This window comes from the organism of the source record quoted next, unplaced genomic scaffold (assembly GCF_019419815.1).
Source record: "Pyrus x bretschneideri cultivar Hongxiangsu unplaced genomic scaffold, Pyrus_bretschneideri_v1 Contig57, whole genome shotgun sequence".
NCBI lineage: Eukaryota > Viridiplantae > Streptophyta > Magnoliopsida > Rosales > Rosaceae > Pyrus > Pyrus x bretschneideri.
The window spans coordinates 873,293-895,382 of NW_025999795.1; the positions used below are offsets into that span (position 1 = coordinate 873,293).

The 22,090-nt window shown below is 38.6% G+C and overlaps 5 protein-coding genes across 6 annotated transcripts; 2 read left to right on the top strand and 3 right to left on the bottom strand.

Moving 5' to 3' along the window:
- Window positions 1-1,730: 1,730 nt before the first annotated feature.
- LOC103964324 (beta-carotene hydroxylase 2, chloroplastic) lies at window positions 1,731-4,780 on the bottom strand. Of its 2 annotated transcripts, XM_048570969.1 has the most exons (8): window positions 4,359-4,780; window positions 4,188-4,247; window positions 3,864-3,935; window positions 3,556-3,690; window positions 3,303-3,428; window positions 2,869-2,925; window positions 2,573-2,697; window positions 1,731-1,907 (listed from the first exon to the last, which is right to left on the bottom strand). In XM_048570969.1, the coding sequence occupies exons 1-7, from the start codon at window positions 4,755-4,757 to the stop codon at window positions 2,620-2,622; spliced, it is 927 nt and encodes a 308-aa protein (XP_048426926.1). In that variant the 5' UTR covers window positions 4,758-4,780; the 3' UTR covers window positions 1,731-1,907; window positions 2,573-2,619. The 2 variants fall into 2 exon arrangements, with proteins under 2 accessions (XP_048426926.1, XP_048426925.1); XM_048570968.1 differs by lacking the exon at window positions 1,731-1,907 and having other exon boundaries at window positions 2,484-2,697.
- Window positions 4,781-7,404: 2,624 nt separating this feature from the next.
- Window positions 7,405-11,007, top strand: LOC103964325 (probable polygalacturonase). The gene is made up of 5 exons (XM_009377252.3): window positions 7,405-7,956; window positions 8,408-8,731; window positions 8,940-9,235; window positions 9,839-9,909; window positions 10,143-11,007. The coding sequence occupies exons 1-5, from the start codon at window positions 7,936-7,938 to the stop codon at window positions 10,844-10,846; spliced, it is 1,416 nt and encodes a 471-aa protein (XP_009375527.2). The 5' UTR covers window positions 7,405-7,935; the 3' UTR covers window positions 10,847-11,007.
- A 245-nt stretch (window positions 11,008-11,252) lies between these two features.
- Window positions 11,253-12,854, bottom strand: LOC103966203 (probable serine/threonine-protein kinase At1g01540). Its single transcript, XM_018652109.1, has 7 exons — window positions 12,544-12,854; window positions 12,368-12,469; window positions 12,170-12,292; window positions 11,926-12,091; window positions 11,682-11,810; window positions 11,373-11,592; window positions 11,253-11,266 (listed from the first exon to the last, which is right to left on the bottom strand). The coding sequence occupies exons 1-7, from the start codon at window positions 12,852-12,854 to the stop codon at window positions 11,253-11,255; spliced, it is 1,065 nt and encodes a 354-aa protein (XP_018507625.1).
- A 1,441-nt stretch (window positions 12,855-14,295) lies between these two features.
- On the bottom strand, window positions 14,296-17,136 carry LOC103964326 (glutaminyl-peptide cyclotransferase). Its single transcript, XM_009377253.2, is given in 12 exon segments — window positions 14,296-14,551; window positions 14,666-14,720; window positions 14,948-14,975; window positions 15,105-15,175; window positions 15,390-15,487; window positions 15,635-15,752; window positions 15,994-16,028; window positions 16,031-16,056; window positions 16,221-16,285; window positions 16,479-16,514; window positions 16,607-16,663; window positions 16,759-17,136. Coding segments are annotated over 12 exon segments (981 nt in total). The 5' UTR covers window positions 17,038-17,136; the 3' UTR covers window positions 14,296-14,438.
- A 1,715-nt stretch (window positions 17,137-18,851) lies between these two features.
- On the top strand, window positions 18,852-21,943 carry LOC103966169 (heat shock protein 83-like). The gene is given in 5 exon segments (XM_009379324.3): window positions 18,852-19,027; window positions 19,375-19,516; window positions 19,791-20,071; window positions 20,159-21,623; window positions 21,626-21,943. Coding segments are annotated over 5 exon segments (2,109 nt in total). The 5' UTR covers window positions 18,852-18,889; the 3' UTR covers window positions 21,709-21,943.
- Window positions 21,944-22,090: the final 147 nt, after the last annotated feature.

The following is a 22,090-nucleotide window of genomic DNA, read 5'->3' on the forward strand; positions in this document are numbered from 1 at the left end:
TGAATAAACTGAAGAAAAAAACTGCGCACTTCTCACTTTGTTTCTATTAAAAAAGCTTAAAGATTTAACAATAAGACTAACCAATGTTCGAATACTGAATCCGCCACTGAATTCAACTAGACTAAGTTGAGAGAAACAGTTCAATCCAGGGCACAATGTGATTAAAGAAAAATACTATGAACGCGACCTTTTCAAATTTTTTTATCTGAGATTATATTGTGGTGGAGTATTGTATACAAACTTTTGACGCGTAGACTGCGTGGCAAATTTTCGAACTACCAAACACAAGCTCCACCAATCAACCCCTCATTAGTAAAAATGTAATCACTTACGTTTACTGTGAAGCGACGGCATACTAAATGACGAAATGTTTTGAAAAATTAGAAATAAACTTAGATTCGAAGATTTTTTTCTTATAAGTTCTATATGGACGTGTTATCGTCAACCAATATGTGAACGTTCATTGATGTACGGTTAAGCGCCACCCATCACGTTTCATGCATAAAATGTATAAATTAAATTTAAAAAAGTCCTACCAAACATTCTCTCTTAATTGCCCTTACAAATGTAAGTTTTATCAAGTCCTCCCTAATTTTGGTCCTCCTCAGGCTTCATCGTGTTCCATGCACCGTCAAAAGTAACATTTTAAAATAAAGTCGGTGAAAGTGATAGCATTAGGCCATGGGTGCTATAATCCATGAACAACCTTTATCTTGACCTAACGAAAAAGGATAGTTACCATCCTCACTACTCATTTAATTTGGGTAACAATCCTCTTAAGATATATGTCCTCCGGACCTGCCGACCAAGTTATCTTGACCGTCATATTCAAATCTTGCAGTTGGAGATCTTTCTTTCATTTCCTCTTTCTTTCCCTTCCTCTTCTCAAGTGTTGATTTCCCTTTCTCTTCCTCTTCGACAGAGATGAACCCTTGGGTCATACATATTGGGAATTCATCGACTCCTCTGACGCCGATTCTAAGAAAAACCAAGCGATTCTGAACAAACGGATAAAAATGGGCATGTTGAACTGTCATCATCTGTGGTAGCAAGAGAAAGACAGGCATGTTGGTTGCAACAGCGAGGGTTAGGCCATCTCCAATCGAATGAGGACCAAAGGATCATGTTTAGCCCTATAGCCTTGCAAGAAATTATATTTTAATGAATAATATCAATCATATTTTATACCATCTCTAATTGATGGGGCCAAAAGGGCTCAAACATAGCCTTTTGAAAAAAAAAACCTATCTCTAACCGAGGAGGGCAAAAGATCATAGGCCAAACATAACCCTCTCAATAATTTATTATTTTAATTGAATTACTATGGTTAATTAAATTAAACTACCATATTAAAATAAAATTTTCGAACATATTTTGAGTGCCACTTGCCACAATAACAAATAAAGCATGGTATTGTTGCACTTGCCACAAAGTCAAGCTCGACATTCTGACGCTGGAAGGCTGGCTGGCTGCAAATGGCTAGCTTGTCGGCTTGATTTGGGGTTTTTGGCCTAGTAGGGCCCACAAACCATTCAGCCTAACCCTCAATTGAAGACAATTTTCGTGTCATTCCAAGCTATTTTTAGCCCATAACCCTTTAGCCGGGTCGGTTGGAGATGACCTTACAAGGTCTGCACTGATTGCGAGTGGAAAGATCCTTACCCGAGGATCCGGAGTTAATTGGTCGTAAGAGGATCCTTTCCAACTCAATTTAGGTTTTAAGGTTTAAATTCAATGACAAAATGGTGATCGCTCGTCATGGTTTGTAAGTGGAACAAAATATAAATCCCCATACAAAATACCTCCTCTTTCTTCATTGCAAAGACTCTCTGGCTGCCCAGAAAATTGGCAAAAACATCCATACATATGCATGTAACACAAAATTGATCACAAAAAACCCCATTTAAGGGAAAACTTGATATAAGTCCAATTTTTTGAGCCAATAGTAAGAATAGTTCAGTTTATTAAAATAAGTTCAATTTGTTATATTTAATTATTTAATTATCAATAATTATCTATTCAATGATAATATTTATTATAAAAATCAAATTGCTTCCCAATTATCTCTTTGCTTATTTCTTTTTATTTCTTTTTTTGTTATTTCTCGTTCTTCTTTAAAACCCATTTATAGATTTTATTTTTAACTTTTATAATCAACCTATATCATAAGTTAATTATATTTATCTACCTATATGACAAATTCTTTTTTTATAATCAACCTGTCAAATATTAATGTGTCTTACTTGTAGGTATGTTATGTTTTTTCTATCTTTTAATTAGGTTTCATATCTCACGTATAGGTATTATATACATTCATATATTTGTTACTTAAGTTAGGGTAGAATATTTTCCAGATAAATTTATGTTAGTATATTAGTTTTTTAGTTATAAGATATTAAATATATTTTTGTGGAATTGGAAAATGCCTAATATTAAAAGATTTTAATTAATTTTTAATATTTTTAGAAAATATAAAATGAGTATAAAAGAAATAAAAACATATAATTAGATAACTGGACTCATTCTTAAAATTACTTTACGTTTTTTGAACCTGGATCTAAAAGCCCCTTAATTTAATTTATCTCTATCGCTTTTTCTACACTGAAAATTTTGATCTAGTTACAAGCCTTTGTATGCTTTGATTCTTCTATTGATCTCCTTGTCCAACTCTTCTAGTCCTCCCACTTCTTCGAGTTCCTGCGACCGCAAATCACACGATATGTAAAAAGCAAACTTAGAAATTAGCCAGATACATCATTTTGTTTCTCCCTCTGCACTCAAGTTCGAGATTAAAATATCGCTTGCTCGAAAAAAACAAATCCTACAATTAAAACAATATTTTCAAGGCAGAAAAAATTGATGACTAACCTTTGGTCCAAGAAACAACCCATATGGGACACCGTCGAATTTCTCTGAGTGGTGGAGCTGAGGCCAAAACATCCAAATCAAAACCAAATCTTTGACAGTTAGATTCAGTTGAACAGAAATTCATACTTAAATGCCTAATCTTGTTTTTAATCAATAATTATGGAGCTAATTAATATGATAAGTATTATTTTATAGTGTCTGTTTGTTTGGTAATGGAATGAGATCCTCTCCAGATTTTATTGTCGGATTCCAAAGACCAGGCAATCCAGACTGCTTAAATTGAATCCGATGGTACTCATTAACTCATTTAGTCATTCCGCTAACTCACCTAACACAAATCAAGAGTTCTAATCTCTTTTTAACACAAACCAAAAGATCAAATTTTGTCATTCTTAAGCTCCGGAGAAGATTCAAATTATGTGGTGATAGTTTACCTGATGAGCTGCAGCAACCTTTCTCAAATACGGCACGTTGGCTATGGGCCCCACTGGGAATCTTTTATGCACAAGACCATCGTGGACAAACATATACGCCATGCCAAACACCGTAATTCCAAGGCCCTATTATTCCAAGTCAATATATCAACAACAAAAATTAGATTAATTAATTAATTAATTATGATTAAAGTCGTTAATTAAACAGTAAACACAGATGTTCATAAAGATACTGAAAGTGAAAGGGACTTACAGCACCAAAACAAAGACCAGGAACAAGGCCCTTGTGGAAGAAACCGTAATTAAGGAGGGCGATTGCCGGAACCGCGTTGATTATCGCAAACACATCGTTGAGCTCGAACGGACCTTCTCTAGGCCGGTGGTGCGACTGCAGTTAACGTTCATCCCGCGAGTTAAATTAGTTTAAAGTAAAATATCGCTCGTATTAAGTAAAAATCCAATCTTGGCATGTTCCTCTCATTAATTGCTGGGTTTCTAACGAATGAAAAGCAGCAAAAAATCAAAACTCAAGATTTTGTTGGCATCGAAGAGAGAACAAACCTCGTGCATATGCCATAAGGAAGCGTGCCAGAGAGCTTTATGTGCCCATCTTGCCCAAAACTCCATACCCACCTACAAACATAAAAAAAACCCAATTCCTCTTTCATACACAATTTGGGACTTGCTTTTGTACGAAGCACTTCTGCTTTTTGATTAAAAGTACTTTTGATGCAAGTGATTTTCATCGGAAATCTAAATGCTTTCACATGTGAAGCTTTTGATTGTCAGAAAACGCTTTCGATTCTAACAGAAGCAGTCCCGAACAAGCACAAAAATAGTATGGAATATTGCTTTTGCTAAAAAAGAAGTGGTGAGTGAACTTACAGCAGCACCAACAGATAGAGCAAATGTACCCAGCATTTCAGACATAGGCACATTCCCACCCTACAAACAAAAACACCCAACTCAAAAGCTCAATCAAATAAATAATAATAATCTGTGATTTTTTTGTGGGTTTTTGAGAGCTGAGAAAAGCTTGGAAATATAAAAATTTACCTCCATTTGCCAGTAAAATCTGTAGTAAACGGCCATGACAGCCATGGAAGTAATCCCAAAGCTGGACATCACGGCAGCGACAAGGTAAGTGAACCTCTCCGATTTCTTCCTCGACAGCCTCTCCGCCACGCGAACCGACGGAATTACGATTGGGATCTGAGAATCATCGGCTTCCGGGGCTTTTCCGGCGGAATTGTCGAGGTGGGTTATCTGTTTTTGGTCCTCCATCACTACATAGACGGTGAAACAGAGTTTCCGGCGAGTCCTGTGGAGTGCTGACTTCTGGTGGCGGAGATTTGGGAAGAAGACGGTGGCGGGTTTGGGTTTTGGGAGGAGGTAGGAGGACTGGATTAGGCGGAAGGGGGTGGGGGTTGTGGCGGCGAAGAGTCCGACCGCCATGGAAGTATACTTGTTGGTGAGGTTGAAAGTTCAGATAGAGAAAGAGGTTGAGTGAGTTGAAGGTGGGTGGAGTTGGAGTGAACGAAGACCACACCTTTCTGTCCCTCAAAATCTCATGAGAGGCAGACCAAAACTCCTTTAATACTACTCGTATGGACAAACGCACAAAAACGTAAAAAATTGATGCCATTGATTTGTCAACAAAATTACAGCAAAGCCATTCACACAATCTGGACCCGTCCTCTCCTCTTATTTAAAGAAAGGGATCCTCCACAGATCTCTTCTATCAAGTCTTCTCTATCAAACAATTCGAATCTTTAAAATTTAATTCAATGGCTAAAATTATTATAACTTTTAAAGTGAACCTCTGTTTGTAACTATTAGATCAAATTTCAAGAATCCAGATTAGTTGATGACAAGAACTTGGTAGAAGGAATACGAAGAGGATCCATTTTCTTATTTAAATATTTCGTTAGATGGCTTTTGAGGTAAACTAGTCTAGCAAATTGTCACAACTTTTCAAATCGATTCCTCAGATTTAGAATTCATAATAATGGTTATTATCCACCGTCAATTATTTTAGTCATTTTATGAAAAATTTTCGTTAAATTGAAGAAACTATCGGTTCAAGGTTGACAAAATGCTCTCAATTTAATGGAGATTTCTCATAGAAGAATTGAAATGATTGATAATCATAGAAGAATTGAAATGATTGACAATGAACAATCTCATGGACTATTTCAATCGATTTTAAATTTCAGAGACTAAAATGAGGAGTTATACTAATCTCATAGATCATTTTAAATATAAAAAAAACCTTTGTTAGATATTGATAGAAACGGCACAATACAAGATCATTTGAGAAGTGCATTTTGATAACTGAAAAATCTTTTAGAGAAAATATTTTTAAATTCTAAAAGCACGTAAAATATTTCCTTAATAAAATACCAATTATGTGCTTTGTAAAAAAAATACTTCTCAGGATCTTTTTAAGATTAACTTTCATTTTTACTAAAAATTAATTTTAAAACATTTTCAATTATTTAAAATTACTTTTTAAACGAGCCTATATTAATTAACCCATAAAAAACAATACGTGACAATAATTTCATCGAAGGATTGCGAAGGAGACGACAGCGAATCACAACATGTTGCAACAAACGACACCTGGACTTGGCTTTTTTCGGGTAGCAGTTTACTAGCTGTCATATATCGCCACGTAGCAGTTTACGTATTCACTCACTAACGAGTCCAAAACTTTTTGGGATGTTTAGTTGGCGGGAACGGCTCCACAGGTAGGTAGGTGTCGTGGCAAATTCTTGATCCCGAAGACCGACCTAGGATCCTCTTCCGATTCGAGAATTATAAAGATTCGTAAATCGTGTTTGTTCATCGTATATTGTGCGATCAGTTTTTGTTAATTATTGTTTATATTTATTTTTAAATAAAAATATTTAAAATGATTTCTGACCGTATAATGTACGATAAACGGATACGATTTACGAATCTCCGAAATCCTTACAAAGAGGATTCAACGAGAATCCAACTCCAGAAGACCGAAACGTAGTACAATCTGTGGGTCATTCCGGTTTCAACCGGGGTTTAGTAATGGACAGTTAATAATGGTAGTCAACGGTCTTTAATTTGTTTTGTCCATAATGTTACGAGGAACAGTGCATGATATTTTTGGTTGCAAAAGATACTTTGTTTATGAAGCCCTAACCAAAGAATTAATCCCAACGAGTTGAGCCCAAAAAGCCCAAAGAGAATTGGCTTTCAAGTATTTCAGTTGGTAAACAGTGATATTCACATTCTCGTTTTTTATTATGTACATTTTTACTTGTTTTTGTTCATTAATTATTAATGATTTGTTTAATTCAAGAGAATTATTATTAGCACTCCAAAAATCTCATTCTACACTCCAAACTTTCTATATTAGGAAATAAAAATACATTTGTGAGGAGTATAGAATAAGAGTTTTTAAGTGCCAATAACACTTCTCTAATTCAATGGTGGAAAAGAATTCATAAGGAAAAAAGGAGAATGCGAAGATGTGGGTTCTTGTCTTGACGCTTGAACTCGCACTGAAAACGAAAGGGGAACAAACAGAGATAGATCCACCTTAGGACAAGGTGTGTCAGCTAACCCAGCTCAGCTTAGTAAATCCTTCATGGAAGAGTTGGGTCTTGCCCTTTGAAAATATAAGATGTCCTTGAAAGTTGTCATCTAGATGCTCGACGAATTCACTCTATGAATACGGGGTAGGATAGCTGCTAACCTCATACCTTTGTATGCGTTTCTACGGGCATATGTCAATATGCTCACTAGGCATATGTTATCGTTGTTGTTTGTCGACATGCTCACTCAAAAACTATTGACATAAATCGACATACTCACTTGAAAGTTATTGGCATCTGTTGACAAGCATGCAATATAACTTCGCAAATGCTACCAGGCCCACAAAAACTCAATGACATACCGATTTACATGCCACATTGTCCAGATAATATTCTTGGATACGTTACTGGGTGCAAAGGGATGCCCAACTTGTGGCTACCCGCTTCTTTGAAGTACGAAGCCAAACCGTCTCACGGATCGAACACCCGTCGTGCGCATGTGCTTGGTTGCTTTGCTTTATGCGGTAAGTTTTGTATGTCAATTGGATTTGTCTTCCTAACAGATTAGGAATTAGACCATACTCATAAGGAAAGCTGAACTTTCCTTGCACGTAATCGTTTAATTTGTTTACATAATTGGAGGTAATTACCTCTAATTCCAGGTGGTAATTAATTCGTATCAGCTCTTTATTCTTTATTAGCCTCTTGCTACATGCTTACATGTCTAGCAATTGGCTCTTTTTTATTATTTTTCTCTTTTTTTAACTTATTTTAGATGTTAATTTTTTATTAAACTAAATTTTGAAAAATAATGAACGTAACCATGCATAGTCTTATTATGTAGGTTTTTTTGTGATTTTTTATTTTTATATTTAAAATCTTAATAAAAGAAGGGTGAGTTGAATATTATGAAAGTTTCACCATTTTTTCCTTCTCCTTTTATATATAGAGGTTTAGATATCCTACCATGTATAGGAGTCCACTGCATCCCTATAAATAAACTTCCCTATCCTCCTTCCTAAGCTCTACAACATTACTCTACAATTCCTCAATCTTGGACAATGGTGTCCTCAAAATTTCATGTAAGTTCTCTTCTTTTCCACAAATTATTTCAATCTTTTTTCGTTGGTGTATTAATTTGCTTGTTTTATGGGGTTAAAACTTCAATTTTAGCAGTGTCATTTTCATTTGTCAAATTTGAAAGTGACGTCTCAATGTTTCAACACCAATATTACTCCCAACCTATCCACTTGCTAGCCCAACCTAAACTATTCTAAAAAACTACTGTGTAATTAGGAATGAAATCATGTATGATATATTGTAATTTGTTTTTATCAATTTTCCCAATAAGGAATTTTCGAAATTTTCGAAATCATTCCGATTTTTTAAGTTCAATATTATATTTCAGTCTAATCTAAATTACTGGGATGAGGACGCTCTTGCCACCGGTTTAGTTTGTTACATACTTTGTTTAGAAGGCCAATTTTGCTACATATTTTATTGACAAATTTATGTTGTTTTTAACAATTACAGGTTGCTTCTGCGATTATTGTTGTGTTGGGATTACTCTTCCTAACAGCAGCAGAATGTCGAAAACCGATTTCGAACACGGTCAAGTACTCAGCCATTAACTGTAGAAAGCACAGTGCTCTTTTGACTGACTTTGGAGCCGTTGGCGACGGAGAAACTTCCAACACAAAGGCCTTCAAGGAGGCCGTTGGTCATCTAAGCCAGTTGGCATATGACGGCGGAGCGCAGCTTATTGTGCCGCCGGGGAGGTGGCTTACCGGGAGCTTCAACCTTACCAGCCACTTCACTCTCTTCCTCCATAAGGATGCCGTTATTCTTGCAACTCAGGTTTGAATGTCTTGTCTTTGTTTTGTATGATATTTCTCCAGTTGTTTTTCTTTCGGTATATATATATTGGGTTTGTTTGACATAAGTAAGGCTCTAAACGGCGCTAGTCGGAAGATAGATAGAGTTTTGCACCTAGGTTTTAAAAAGAGTTTGACGCTAGTCGCGTGACCGGTAGATATTGATTATATATTTCTCATATTAAACACAGGATGAGTCAGAGTGGCCTCATCTTCCGGCACTGCCTTCATACGGGAAAGGCAGAGATGGCCCCGGTGAAAGGTTTAGCAGTCTCATCTTCGGAACAAACCTCACCGACGTCGTAATTACCGGTCACAACGGCACCATCGACGGCCAAGGTGCTTACTGGTGGGTAAAGTTCAAACAAGGTCTTTTGAACAGCACCCGACCATACGTGATCGAGCTCATGTACTCTGATCAGATCCAAATTTCTAATCTCACTTTGGTCAACTCTCCTTCGTGGTTTGTCCATCCCATATACAGCAGGTAATTTGACTTTTTTTTATTTTTTATTTTTTTTTAAGTAACACACGACAGCCCATCAACATGTAGTAGTGTTACTCACGTCACAATGTTGGCTGCTCTCAAAAATTTCTTGCACTATACACACACACACACATACATATATATATATATATATGTTGTATGTGGATCTGTGGCATTATTGTTTTGACATAAGTTTTTGTGAGGTCACTTTGTAATGTATTTCAACAATCTAAATCGTCTTCTATTAAAGATTATATCTACCGTCTACATAAAATCACCGAAATCTGAAAATATATCACTGATGTATTAAGGGTTAAGAGTTTCTTTGTAGAATTGTATGCGTCCACTTCTTTTTGCCATACATGAATGTGTTAATCGTTTTAGATTTGTCTAATTTTGCGCATAGATGATTTATGAATTATGTTTAAAAGAGAGACATGGTTCGGATGGTTAAAATATATTACAGAGTAGACTCTCAAAAATTTGTGTCAAAAGTTGTATGAAAAAAGTGATGTCACAAACCTGTTCTCATTAGATATATTTATCAGTTTTACCAAGGAGTATTTGGTTAAGAACTCCCTTAATCTTGTTCTAATTTTGCAGCAATATAACAATCCAAGGGCTCACAATCCTTGCACCAATTGAGGTTCCCAACACCGATGGGATTAATCCAGGTTTGTTATTTTGGCTGCCAGTTAATTTGTTCTTGTTGTTGCTCATTAGTGCTTAATTGGGAAATGAACATGATTAAAGGGTGATCCCAAGCTAACAAGGCTCACTGTTTTGCAAGGGTTAGGAGAAACGTTTATTGTACGCAGCCTTATCTTGGTTTGCAAAGAGACTGTTTTCACAACTTGAACGCATGAGCTTTCGGTTAAGCAAGTATAAATCTCTATGCTTCCTTCAGATTCTTGTTCACAAATTAGAATTGAAGACTGCTATATAGTCTCTGGAGATGACTGCATTGCAGTAAAGAGTGGATTTGATGAATACGGAATCAAAGTCGGAATCCCGACGGAGCACCTTGTGATCAGAAGGCTCACTTGCATTTCACCTTCCAGTGCCACCATTGCCCTCGGCAGTGAAATGTCCGGTGGAATCCGCGACGTTAGAGGTGAGGACATCACAGCCATTGATGCTGAATCAAGTGTGAGGATCAAAACTGCCGTCGGAAGGGGAGGTTATGTCAAAGATATTTATGTGAGAAGAATGACCTTGAAGACGATGAAGTACGTTTTCTGGATGACCGGCTCTTATGGATCGCACCCTGACCCCGGCTTTGATCCAAAAGCGTTGCCGGAGATTACAAACATCAACTACAAGCAGGTTGTGGCAGAAAATGTTACTATTTCCGCAAGGCTGGACGGAATCCATGATGATCCTTTCAAGGGAATTTGTATTTCGAACGTGACCATCACACTGGCTGAGAAGGCGAAGAAATTGCAATGGAACTGCACTGATGTCGAGGGAATCACAAGCAATGTGACCCCAAAGGCGTGTGATTTGTTGCCCGAGCAGAAAGAAGCGGTTGATTGTGCTTTCCCTGAGGATAGGCTCGCGATCGAGGATGTTGAGTTGGTGACTTGCTCTGCAAGCACCCCCTTCTTCTGAGCGTGTTAGATGGGAATTGTTACATGTTTAAGAACATTGCAGTATGAATTTTAATAAATGTAAAAAAAATTCGTTATTTCTATTTCCGTAGGCTATGTATGCTCCATCGTTTCACTAATTAATCACCGCAAGCAGTCTTAATTGGTGGAAAACTAAGTAAATTAACAATCTCAACTGCATAAAATAAATGTACAAGAAATCTTCGTTCTATGATGATTTTCGATTATTCCATTTACCTTATGGATGAACGTCCCTGATCGATGAATGTTATGTATGGTGAGGAATCTCATGAGAGTTTCAGGATTATTCGTTTAACTTCAACGGATTTTCTTGTGCCGGTTTTGCAGATGCTTTGTTCTTGCAGAAGCTTTTTTCTCGGCAAATAGAACGAGGAGAAGTTTGTCCCTTAAGCCATTGATCCTTTTCATTGCAGAGAAAGAAAAAAAAACATAAACACATTATATTCAGAAGTTAGGCAGAAATTAAATTCCGAATCTACGAATTTCGACTAATTGAAAGGAAATACCTGTTCTTGAATCGCAGAACATCAAGTCACGCAGCTCAAGCATGTGAATAACTTCTCCCATTTGAGGCCTATGTTCTGAATCGGGATCAACACAACGAAGAACAACCAAAAGCACCCTTTTGAGTTCCTTCAAAGATGGCTTCTCCGGCATTTTAGGGTCAACCACGCAAGCAACTTTCTGTCCCGCAACCATGGACTTTAACCAGTCAACCACATATGGCTGCAAGCGAACAGTCATTATTTAAGTGTACCATATTGAACCGAAAAAACAAACCCTTACATGTTTCGAAATTAAGAACTTAAACATACTTGGGGTTGACTGTGATCTATAGGACTCCTCCCCGTTATGATCTCCATTACGAGTACTCCAAAGCTATAAATATCGGACTTCTCAGTGAAATCACCGGTAGAAGCATATTCCGGAGCAATGTAACTGAACTTCCATGCAATTCAAGAACGACAATAAAATCATTAACAACTGATATTGATAATGTTCCAATAGCGAACATCAGCAGGCATATATGCATACAGATTTTTCCGCGAGCAAAGAAACTAACCCTAATGATTCCATTATATTGATTCCCCACTCGGGATTGTAGAGCTTAGCTAGGCCAAAATCCGAGACCTTAGGATCCCATTGGTGATCAAGCAGCACGTTGCTAGATATTAGGCTTCTGTGTAGGATTTTCGGTTCTATATCCTCGTGCAGGTAGGCCAATCTGCAGAAACACAGTCACTTCAAATTATATAACCACAAATTTGTCTAATCAGATAAAATTAGATACGCAGGATCTCACCCTTTTGCGATTCCTTGGATTATTTTCAACCGAATGCTCCACGTTAGAGGGCTGACTAGTTTCGAGCATTCGTGAAGCCAGTGGTGCAGACTTTTATTATCTACATACTCATGCACAAGCAACCTGGTATAAGAAAAATCAAATCATTGGCTGCCCTTCGAACATCTAAAATTGTGCAATGACGAAAAATTTGCATACCTGTAGGCTCTTTCGATGTGGTATCCAAGCAACTTGACAAGATTTTTGTGCCTCACGAACCCAATTGCCTCCATTTCTGCTATGAAGTCCTCGACTTGAAATCTGTTCATTTATGCATAAAATTTTAGCATTCACTATAATTGCCGAAAATATATGGATTCGATAGACTTGAGTACCTGTCACTCACTAGCCTTTTCACTGCCACGCGCGTATTATCGAACAGAATGCCATGATAAACAATTCCATAGTCCCCATTGCCAATCAGATTTTGTTTCGAAAATCCATTCGTTGCAACCTCAAGCTCCTTGAGACTAAACTTTTTGCCCCTCCACACATCCTTAACCATTTGTGAATACATAGAAACGGGTCCCAACTCCATCGCACTACCATTTCGGATTCTCCCACTAGCCTGAGGAGATGCCAACTGATCGGAAAACACACGCCCGTGCTGCTGCAGCTTCCCGCTGTTCATCTCAATATCAGACATGTTACGCGAAAGCAGCCTCCGGTCCAGGGATGAATTACAATAACCATCGTGTGTAGTTTTGGAAACAATGGGATTCGGTAGACGGAAGTTGGATTTGGAGGATTTTCGTCGACGGTAATGGATGACACAGAGCAGAGAGATGATGAGGGTGACAACTGTGAATAGAGCTATGAAGATTACAAGCAAAACCCATGATTTGACACCGAAAAATGAAGTCGGCTTCATGAGCCTTTTCTTGAGAGACAAGGCACTGGAGGACATGTTCAGAGAGAGAGAGAGAGAGAGAGAGAGAGAGAGAGAAAGCAAATGGAGATGGAGCTTAGTAAAAAGCAGTAAAGAGAGATTTGACACAGGAAGTTGGGTTCATCCAAATCACTTGGGTAAAATTCAAATATTTTCAGGTACCAACTAACCAGCGGGAGCAGCGAGAAAAATCTGTAAGGATTTGGTGTGGAAGACCAGATTTTCTTCCCAACAAATCAACCAATCGTCTTCGGCCACTTCAACGGTGCCCTTTTTTTTTTCTTTTTTTTTTTTTTGAACAAAACGATATTAGCTACACTAAGGGAGAGGGGTAAGCTTAGCCTCACAATGAACTAGCAATAATGTAGTTCATCAAATTCACCTTTGACGAGAATCGAACTTAAGACCTCTTACTTACAAGTAAAAATAAGTATCACTAGACCATAATACTAAGTGACAACAATGCCCATTTCTATTTGGCTTAAATGTCATACTGGTGTTTGTCTTTCATCCCAATCGGTCGATTTAGTTCACGTGTTTTTAACTTAGCCAAATCGATCCTCATGTTTGTCTTTGTTAATCAATCTTAAACAATCTATTAAAGGACCGTTAAAATTGATACGTGTGTCTTGCATTTGAGGGGACAAAAATGTAAAGCCATAACCCCATCATTGCAAGGACAAAAATGTAATGCCATGAACCCCGTCAACTCCGTCTTGGGTAGTCTTTCAAATCCTTTGTTTATTTTCCAAGAGAATTGTAATCCTAAAAGCTATCGTGCAACTAATTTGCAGTCCAACACATAGATGTCTGCAATACTATAGGCATGAAAATATTTTGAGGCATCGTCGTCGATTATCTGATTTCGCTTGCATTTAATGGATCTACAATCAAATTATATTTTTGTCTCAATTATAATGATCTTTCAACAGATTGACTAACAGTAAACACAAAGAACAATTTAGCCAAATTGAAAACACTGAACCAAATCGATGGTTTTTTTTCTTTTTCTGAATTTCGCTCTTCTCGAAATTTCTCCAAATCAATCTGTATTCCGGCACCACCCACCCCGTTTTAGTTCTATCCGATGAGTCCTTGGACGGACAACCATGTGATCCGGCGTCCAGAACAAAGAACTCCCCTCATTGATAGTTTGACACTTCCCCGCCACACCAATAAATCGACACGGATACTTTTCTTTTTGTCCAAATTTTGCTTCTTTCTCTACTTTCACGTTTATTTGTGACCAAATTCATGATATGATTAAGCGTTTTTACAATCACAAAACTGTTAGAATTAGAATTCCAATACCACAAATTGGACAACAGTAGCCGAGTATCTTCAAAAATTGAATGGCCTCCGCATGCAAAGCCGCTCAATGGCCCCGTCTTTGAACTGTTTCTTCATCGGATGTAGCTTGATCTCGTAAAGCTTTGGCCATAGTTTTCCGGTCACTGCCAACACACAACAAGTATCAATAGAAGTGACCATACAACACAATTCTATCCTACTAAAAGAGTAAATATCAATTCTCCCTAACAATGGCGATCGCTTCCAGTTCGACATACCAAATATACGGTTTTTGTCACTGTCCCATGCAATGCCGTTTAGAACATCTATACCCTGTATAAGGATGTCAAATTGCTAATGAGTAAATTATTAGTTTGAGATGTATTGTTCTGAAAAAGAACGAGCTGTGCATATCCAAGCCTCTCCTCGAGAACTATGATGCTGCCTCACTTTCAAGGAAGCCATACAGAACATACATTGTATACCAATCGACATTTAAAAAAAAAGAAAACCGTGAAAACATAAACGGAGAACTTATTGTTTTTGGTTCAAGGGCTTACATGATTCCCAGAAGCTAGTAAGCCATCCCTGTAAGTGATAATATAACATATAAGCCATTAAATGAGATTCCCAAGAAAAGGGAACAGAACATGATATGTCTCGTAATTAGACTAAAAACTAATGATTAAATAAAGGAAAAACAATGAACAGAAAAACCTTAATTTTGGAAGGACGATCCATCCAAGCACCCTACCATCTTCAGGCCAGATTCTAGCTATGCAATCTGTCTACATAAGTGAGATCACAAAACTTTAAGAAGCCAATCCAAGGCAGAATAAAGCATTCTAATATGCATTTTTTATTTCCATCTGCGCATCAGAACTGATCATTTCTATTGTCCACATGTAGAGAGATACCGCTAACCGCTCTAAGGAAGTCACGTCATGTCATATGCCAATGCTCCATTGACATGGATTTATATGTGCTGATGAAAAGACTGACCTGATATACATTTGCCCAAACTTCGCCGTTTACAAACTCTAACTCGTTGAGGTTGTGCACTTCTTGATCTTTATATTTGACCATATGTCTGTCCGTAACTGCATGAGATATGACACAACTATTATTATAAATTAAAAAACACAATCATCAAGAAAATTGTCCTACCGCTAATTTGGTGGAGATAAAAACATCAGATACGGGCTAACAATGAAACAATTATTTATACAGGAAAAAATCAAAGAAACCTTTTAATGTTTGAGGGTCAATCTTGTACAACACTGAACTGCCATCACTTCCAAACAACACTTTTCCATCAGTAGCCAGTCCCCAGCCATCTTTCATCTGATGCGTGAACTTCTCAAACTGCGTCGAGCAAAACGTCAAGCAAGCTATTAAGGATTAAGACCTACATTTCACTGGAATATCAATTCTCAATTGAAGGTCAGAATTACTAGAATTGATTGATGCTGATCAATTTAGCATCCGACAAATTGAATACGTAAGCACTGAACCTAAAACTTCAAATACTGCAGATGCAGAATCGTATAATGAAACTATACAACGATAAAAGTACTTTCAAAAGGAATAAAGGAAAAGCACAAACTTTGGTTAAATTTTTTTGGTCATATATGAAACCAATTTCCTCAACCAAGTTACTTGGAATAGCCTACAAAAGAACATATAAATGACTAGATCAGCACTCTTGGACTCCTTTGAGGTCAATCATATCATAAAAATACAGATCGAACGATTAAAACACAAAATCCCCTTTCACTTCACTAGTAAATAAATCAACGGAAAAACGTAAGTAACATGATTTTCTTGTCAGACCTTTCACCAAGGAGAGTTAATCCCTCCCCAAAGTAAGAAGGGTCCATCTTCTGAAGTTCTTCAACCTGTATGTATCAAAAACAAAACTGGATTTACACACAAATAATCTCGATTTAAGCAATGTCACAACCAAGCTTCGAATTAAATCGATTTCCCAGCAATTACAGATAACCTGACTAGAAATTTTCATCCGTCACTTCCAACAAAATTTCCTACCCACTTAACTACAAATCAAGAAGATCAATTGAAAGTCTTTACCTTTCCGGTTCGAATCGCAACCTTGCGCACTGATGACTGAAACAATTGAAAGAAAAGATGAATCTAAATCACATAAGCAAAATGCAAGTCAAATTTAACACCATCAACCAAACAGGGCGCAAACTCACCTTCCCGTAAAGCCCAGTCGACTCGAACAAGCTATCATTTCCAGCATAAAGTAGCCCCTGAAGAACAAGCAATCCAACAAAAACCCTAAAATTCCAAAAATAGAAAACCAATTTCCAAATCCAAAATCTAAAAATTAAGCATCGACGATTACCTGGGTGAAGGCGTCGGGATCGTGAGGGAACTCATGGACGACCTCGATCGAGTAAATTCCAGGGGAGACGTTGGCATAGCTGACGGTGGTCCACATGTTCGACGAAATGCCAAGGAGAATAAGAACGCCGAGCATGAGAAAAGCGGCGAGGATCAGAGAGGTTTTCCTGTAGTTTGGAAGCGACCTGGGCCGAGAGGCCGCCATGGGAGCGTTATTGTATGGCCTGCGGTCCGACCGCTTATTGTTATTCAGCTTCTTCCTAAGCGAACCGGTGGCCATGAACCGGTGGATCAGAAAGGGGGTTTGAGGTAAAAGGCTGCGCTCGAGTGGTTTGCAGGTGGAAACGGCATGCTTGCGGTAACACGCGCCAAGGTTGGTGTCATTGTCTTGACCGTTGAGCTTACATGCGCCGAAATATTTATTAGGCCAAATTTGTAGACTAATGAGAAAAAAAAGTAATGTTAGAGAGACAAAATTTATAGACTAACTTTTCAAAATAAACGATATAAAAGTTGATGATTGAATTATAAGTTAAGTGTTGATAGACATGTTCATTCTAATTGGTGACACATCACTTAATTTACAAATACAGTCTCCCTAGCATTGTTTTAAAAATCCCTGCCTAGGCTAGATGGCTGGCCACCGCCCCGATTAATGTCTAAGCGTTTGAAAATTAAGAAAGAGCGCCTAGACCTGTTGAGGCGACCACCTAGACTTGTTGAGGCGCCCTCCCAGACCCGCCTAAGGACCTGCCTAAGTTGCAACCACTTAGATAAAAAATAAATAACTTTCATTTTGCATTTTATTTTTTCAATAAATTATAAGAGACTTGTTGAATACTTAAATGAACACACATTATACGCTTGTTCCCTATATTTTCAGTATGTTTCAATACTTCATAATATATATATCATTCTATTTTGTAATTTATGATGAAATTATATATTTTAAGTATAAACAGACACTTATTTACATGAAATATAAAATATTTACTTAAATCCGCCTAGGCGCCTACCTAACTGCATAAGCGCTAGGCCCCAACTTGCCGCCCAATTAGCACTTAGCATCTTCTAGAACCTTATTACCCATCGAAAAATAGCTCTCGTGGTAAAAAATTAAGATTAAAACATTTATCAAGTCCGTTGAAAATTATGGTCAAAATTAAAATGTTTCGTTCAAATTTTGTTAAATCTCAATCAATATTATGTTCGTAAGCCTTATGCGTGAGATTAACTTTGTAATTTAAGTATCGTTTTATATCGTGAAAACGGTCCTTTCCTGTTTCTTTATTGTAAATTTTGATTAACTATGAGCTGAGAACAGTTCAATCAAATTATCATCCCTTTTCCCTCCCAATGAAACTCAAAACCTAATGCCCCTTATTTGTTTACATCAACGAGGGTTCAACAATTGAAAAAAAATCATGAGATGAGAAAATTAATCTCATACTTAAGGCTCACATGCATGCTATTAACGGAAATTTTAAATTTTATTAACGAACAGACGTTATCACAAAAGTTTCAATCTTAATTCTCTTCCCACAAGCACTGTCTTCTGAAACCCTCTGCCACAACATCCAAATACCCAATTCAACATATCTATTATTTTTGGTAGTTTGGAATACTAATTTTAATGAATGAATAAAATCGGATTAAGAAGTCGGGTCGAAAATGTCAGGTTTAAGGCCAACTACAGATTTTACAAGTAGGGTTGGCCCGTTTAGCCCTTGGAGGAGCGGGAGAGCCCGCGATGACGTCATATAAAAGCGGTTTTTCTTGGGTAGGAACGTTCCTGAGCTAACGAAGCAGAACATTCTCGATTCACATACCCCCAAATAAAACCAACCCCAAACGACGCCGTAAAACCATCAAATCCCAAAATTCACCCTGAAACGGCAGCGTTTTGGACCCCAACATACGCGGGAGATTATACAAGTCGAGAAAAGAGTAGAAGCATCCAGAACCAGAGCCCTATTCGTTATAAGAGCCTCCTCAGTCCCTCCCACAACCATCAGATAATCGCAATCCTCGATCTCTCTAGTGCTCTCTTTCAATCGCGACGTTTCGAATTTTCTCCCAAACAAGCTCGAATTTTCTCTCGCTTTCTTGCTATTTCTCAGAAAACTCGATCAATGGCGGACGTTCAGATGCACGACGCTGAGACCTTCGCCTTCCAGGCCGAGATCAACCAGCTTCTGAGCTTGATCATCAACACTTTCTACAGCAACAAGGAGATCTTCCTTCGTGAGATCATCAGCAATTCATCTGATGTGAGTCTCTCCTTTCCGTTTCTTGCATGTTTTCGTTTCGATTCTCTGTATAAATTTGTACGATTTTGTTCCCCAATTTTCCGATAAATCGCTGTGTTTGCGTTTAAAACCCAGATTTTTGAAGTATAATATGTTCTGGTGATATGTAGTATTGGATTTTGCTCTTTAATTTACAACTAATGGTGATTTGGATCCTTTTTTTTTTTTGTTCTTCCCACAAGTTAGTGATTAATCACTATGTTTTGTGGTCAATAATCTTGTTTCTGGATTAAAATTTGTTTCCGCGATAAATTATGATCTAGAATATGTAGGATTTTGAGATTGATTGATTTTTGTTTTTCTCTTAGGCTTTGGACAAAATTCGTTTCGAGAGCCTCACAGACAAAAGCAAGCTCGATGCTCAGCCGGAGCTGTTTATCAGGCTGGTTCCTGACAAGGCTAACAAGACCCTCTCAATCATCGACAGTGGTATTGGCATGACCAAAGCAGGTATGTATTTCTGTAAATTGCACTTCTTTACTCCTCTTATCGATCTGTTTGGCTTCCGAGAAAATCCATTAGCATGTACCCCTTGATTAGTAAAATTGTGCATTCTGTATTTAAGCTGGCTCCCCTGTATTATCTGTAGACGCTTACAATTGTTCAAAAATCAAAACTTTGGTTATGGAAAGCTTAACTTATACGTGATGTTTTGTTAATTACGTAGTCATCGTTTATGATTATGTTAATAAGCTGTGAATCTGATTGCAATTGGTTTCTGTAGATTTGGTGAACAACTTGGGTACAATTGCAAGGTCAGGAACCAAAGAATTCATGGAGGCATTGCAAGCCGGAGCCGATGTGAGCATGATTGGGCAGTTTGGTGTCGGTTTCTACTCGGCCTATCTCGTTGCCGAGAAGGTCATTGTGACCACGAAGCACAATGACGACGAGCAGTACATCTGGGAGTCACAGGCTGGTGGTTCCTTCACTGTCACAAGGGATGTCAATGGCGAACCGCTCGGCAGGGGCACCAAGATCACCCTCTTCCTCAAGGAGGATCAGGTAAAGAATCGAGCCAATGTATAAATCTTTAATTATATGATTAAGAAGAAGAACTGGGTATTAATTCGTTGCTGTGATTGTGATCAGTTGGAGTATTTGGAAGAGAGGAGGATCAAGGATCTTGTGAAGAAGCACTCTGAGTTCATCAGCTATCCAATCTATCTCTGGACCGAGAAGACTACCGAGAAGGAGATCAGTGACGATGAAGACGAAGAGACCAAGAAGGAAGAGGAAGGAGATGTTGAGGAGGTTGATGAGGACAAGGAGAAGACATCAAAGAAGAAGAAGATCAAGGAGGTTTCTCACGAGTGGGAGCTCATCAACAAGCAGAAACCTATCTGGCTCCGAAAGCCCGAAGAAATCACCAAGGAGGAGTACGCTGCCTTCTACAAGAGCTTGACCAATGACTGGGAGGAACACCTAGCTGTCAAGCATTTCTCAGTCGAAGGCCAGCTTGAATTCAAGGCGATCCTCTTTGTTCCGAAGAGGGCTCCTTTCGATCTTTTCGACACTAGGAAGAAGATGAACAACATCAAGCTCTATGTCAGGAGGGTGTTCATCATGGACAATTGCGAGGAGCTGATTCCCGAGTACCTCGGATTCGTGAAGGGTGTCGTCGATTCGGATGACTTGCCTCTCAACATCTCTCGTGAAATGCTGCAACAGAACAAGATTTTGAAGGTGATCAGGAAGAACCTTGTGAAGAAATGCATTGAGATGTTCAATGAGATTGCTGAGAACAAAGAGGATTACGCCAAGTTCTACGAAGCCTTCTCCAAGAATTTGAAATTGGGCATCCACGAGGACAGCCAGAACAGAGCCAAATTGGCCGATCTCCTCCGCTACCACTCGACCAAGAGCGGTGACGAGCTGACAAGCCTGAAGGACTATGTGACCAGAATGAAGGAGGGTCAGAAGGACATTTACTACATCACCGGTGAATCGAAGAAGGCGGTGGAGAACTCTCCGTTCTTGGAGCGCTTGAAGAAGAAGGGCTACGAAGTTCTTTTCATGGTGGATGCCATTGATGAATACGCCGTCGGGCAATTGAAGGAATACGACGGCAAGAAGCTGGTGTCCGCCACCAAGGAGGGTCTCAAACTCGATGATGAGACAGAGGAAGAGAAGAAGGCGAAAGAGGAGAAGAGGAAGTCATTTGAGAACCTCTGCAAGACAATGAAGGACATTCTGGGAGACAGGGTCGAGAAGGTGGTGGTTTCTGACAGGATTGTCGATTCGCCCTGCTGCTTGGTGACCGGAGAATACGGGTGGACGGCCAACATGGAGAGGATCATGAAGGCGCAGGCGCTGCGGGACAGCAGCATGAGCTCCTACATGTCGAGCAAGAAGACGATGGAGATCAACCCGGACAACGGAATCATGGAGGAGCTGAGGAAGAGGGCGGAGGCTGACAAGAATGACAAGTCTGTGAAGGACCTCGTGCTGCTGCTGTTCGAGACTGCTCTGCTGACCTCCGGCTTCAGCCTGGATGACCCCAACACTTTCGCGGCGAGAATTCACCGGATGTTGAAGCTGGGGCTGAGCATTGAGGAGGAGAGACCGGCGGCGAGGATGCTGACATGCCTGCTCTGGAGGAGGACGGTGCCGAGGAGAGCAAGATGGAGGAGGTGGACTAAGCCAGTGTCTGCGTTTTGGAGTCAATTGGGATGGGATTTGAGTTTGTGGATATTTCGGGTATTTTGGTTCAAGTAATTGTTGATAGGTGTCGCGGTCTTATTGGAGGAAGTTGTCCCCGTGGTGTGTCAATGTTGTAGTGTCTTTTAATTTTGTGTTCAGTTTTCAGTCCGTGTCAAAACATGGTAGTGGTTAATTTTGGAACTCAATGATGTTAATATAATTTTGAGTTCCTCATGCTTTGTGTGTTCTTTTCTTTTTCACTTGTATTGTTATCTATTAGCCTTTAACTTTAGGATAAATATCGACTTGGGTTGGGTTTGGGTTAAGTTCGTATTTCAACTTGTTACAAGAGTGACCTGAGTTGGCAAAGTTAGGTTTGGA

Coding starts and splice junctions, on each gene's coding strand:
- LOC103964324 (XM_048570969.1), bottom strand. CDS start 4,757: ATGGCGGTCGGACTCTTCGCCGCCACAACCCCCACCCCCTTCCGCCTA. Junction 3,936..4,187: donor CTCTATCTGTTGGTGCTGCT/GTAAGTTCACTC, acceptor TTATGTTTGTAG/GTGGGTATGGAGTTTTGGGC. Junction 3,691..3,863: donor CCTTATGGCATATGCACGAG/GTTTGTTCTCTC, acceptor CGTTAACTGCAG/TCGCACCACCGGCCTAGAGA.
- LOC103964325 (XM_009377252.3), top strand. CDS start 7,936: ATGGTGTCCTCAAAATTTCAT. Junction 7,957..8,407: donor TGGTGTCCTCAAAATTTCAT/GTAAGTTCTCTT, acceptor TAACAATTACAG/GTTGCTTCTGCGATTATTGT. Junction 9,910..10,142: donor CACCGATGGGATTAATCCAG/GTTTGTTATTTT, acceptor TGCTTCCTTCAG/ATTCTTGTTCACAAATTAGA.
- LOC103966203 (XM_018652109.1), bottom strand. CDS start 12,854: ATGTCTGATATTGAGATGAACAGCGGGAAGCTGCAGCAGCACGGGCGT. Junction 12,470..12,543: donor AAAAGGCTAGTGAGTGACAG/GTACTCAAGTCT, acceptor ATAAATGAACAG/ATTTCAAGTCGAGGACTTCA. Junction 12,092..12,169: donor ATCCAAGGAATCGCAAAAGG/GTGAGATCCTGC, acceptor GTGTTTCTGCAG/ATTGGCCTACCTGCACGAGG.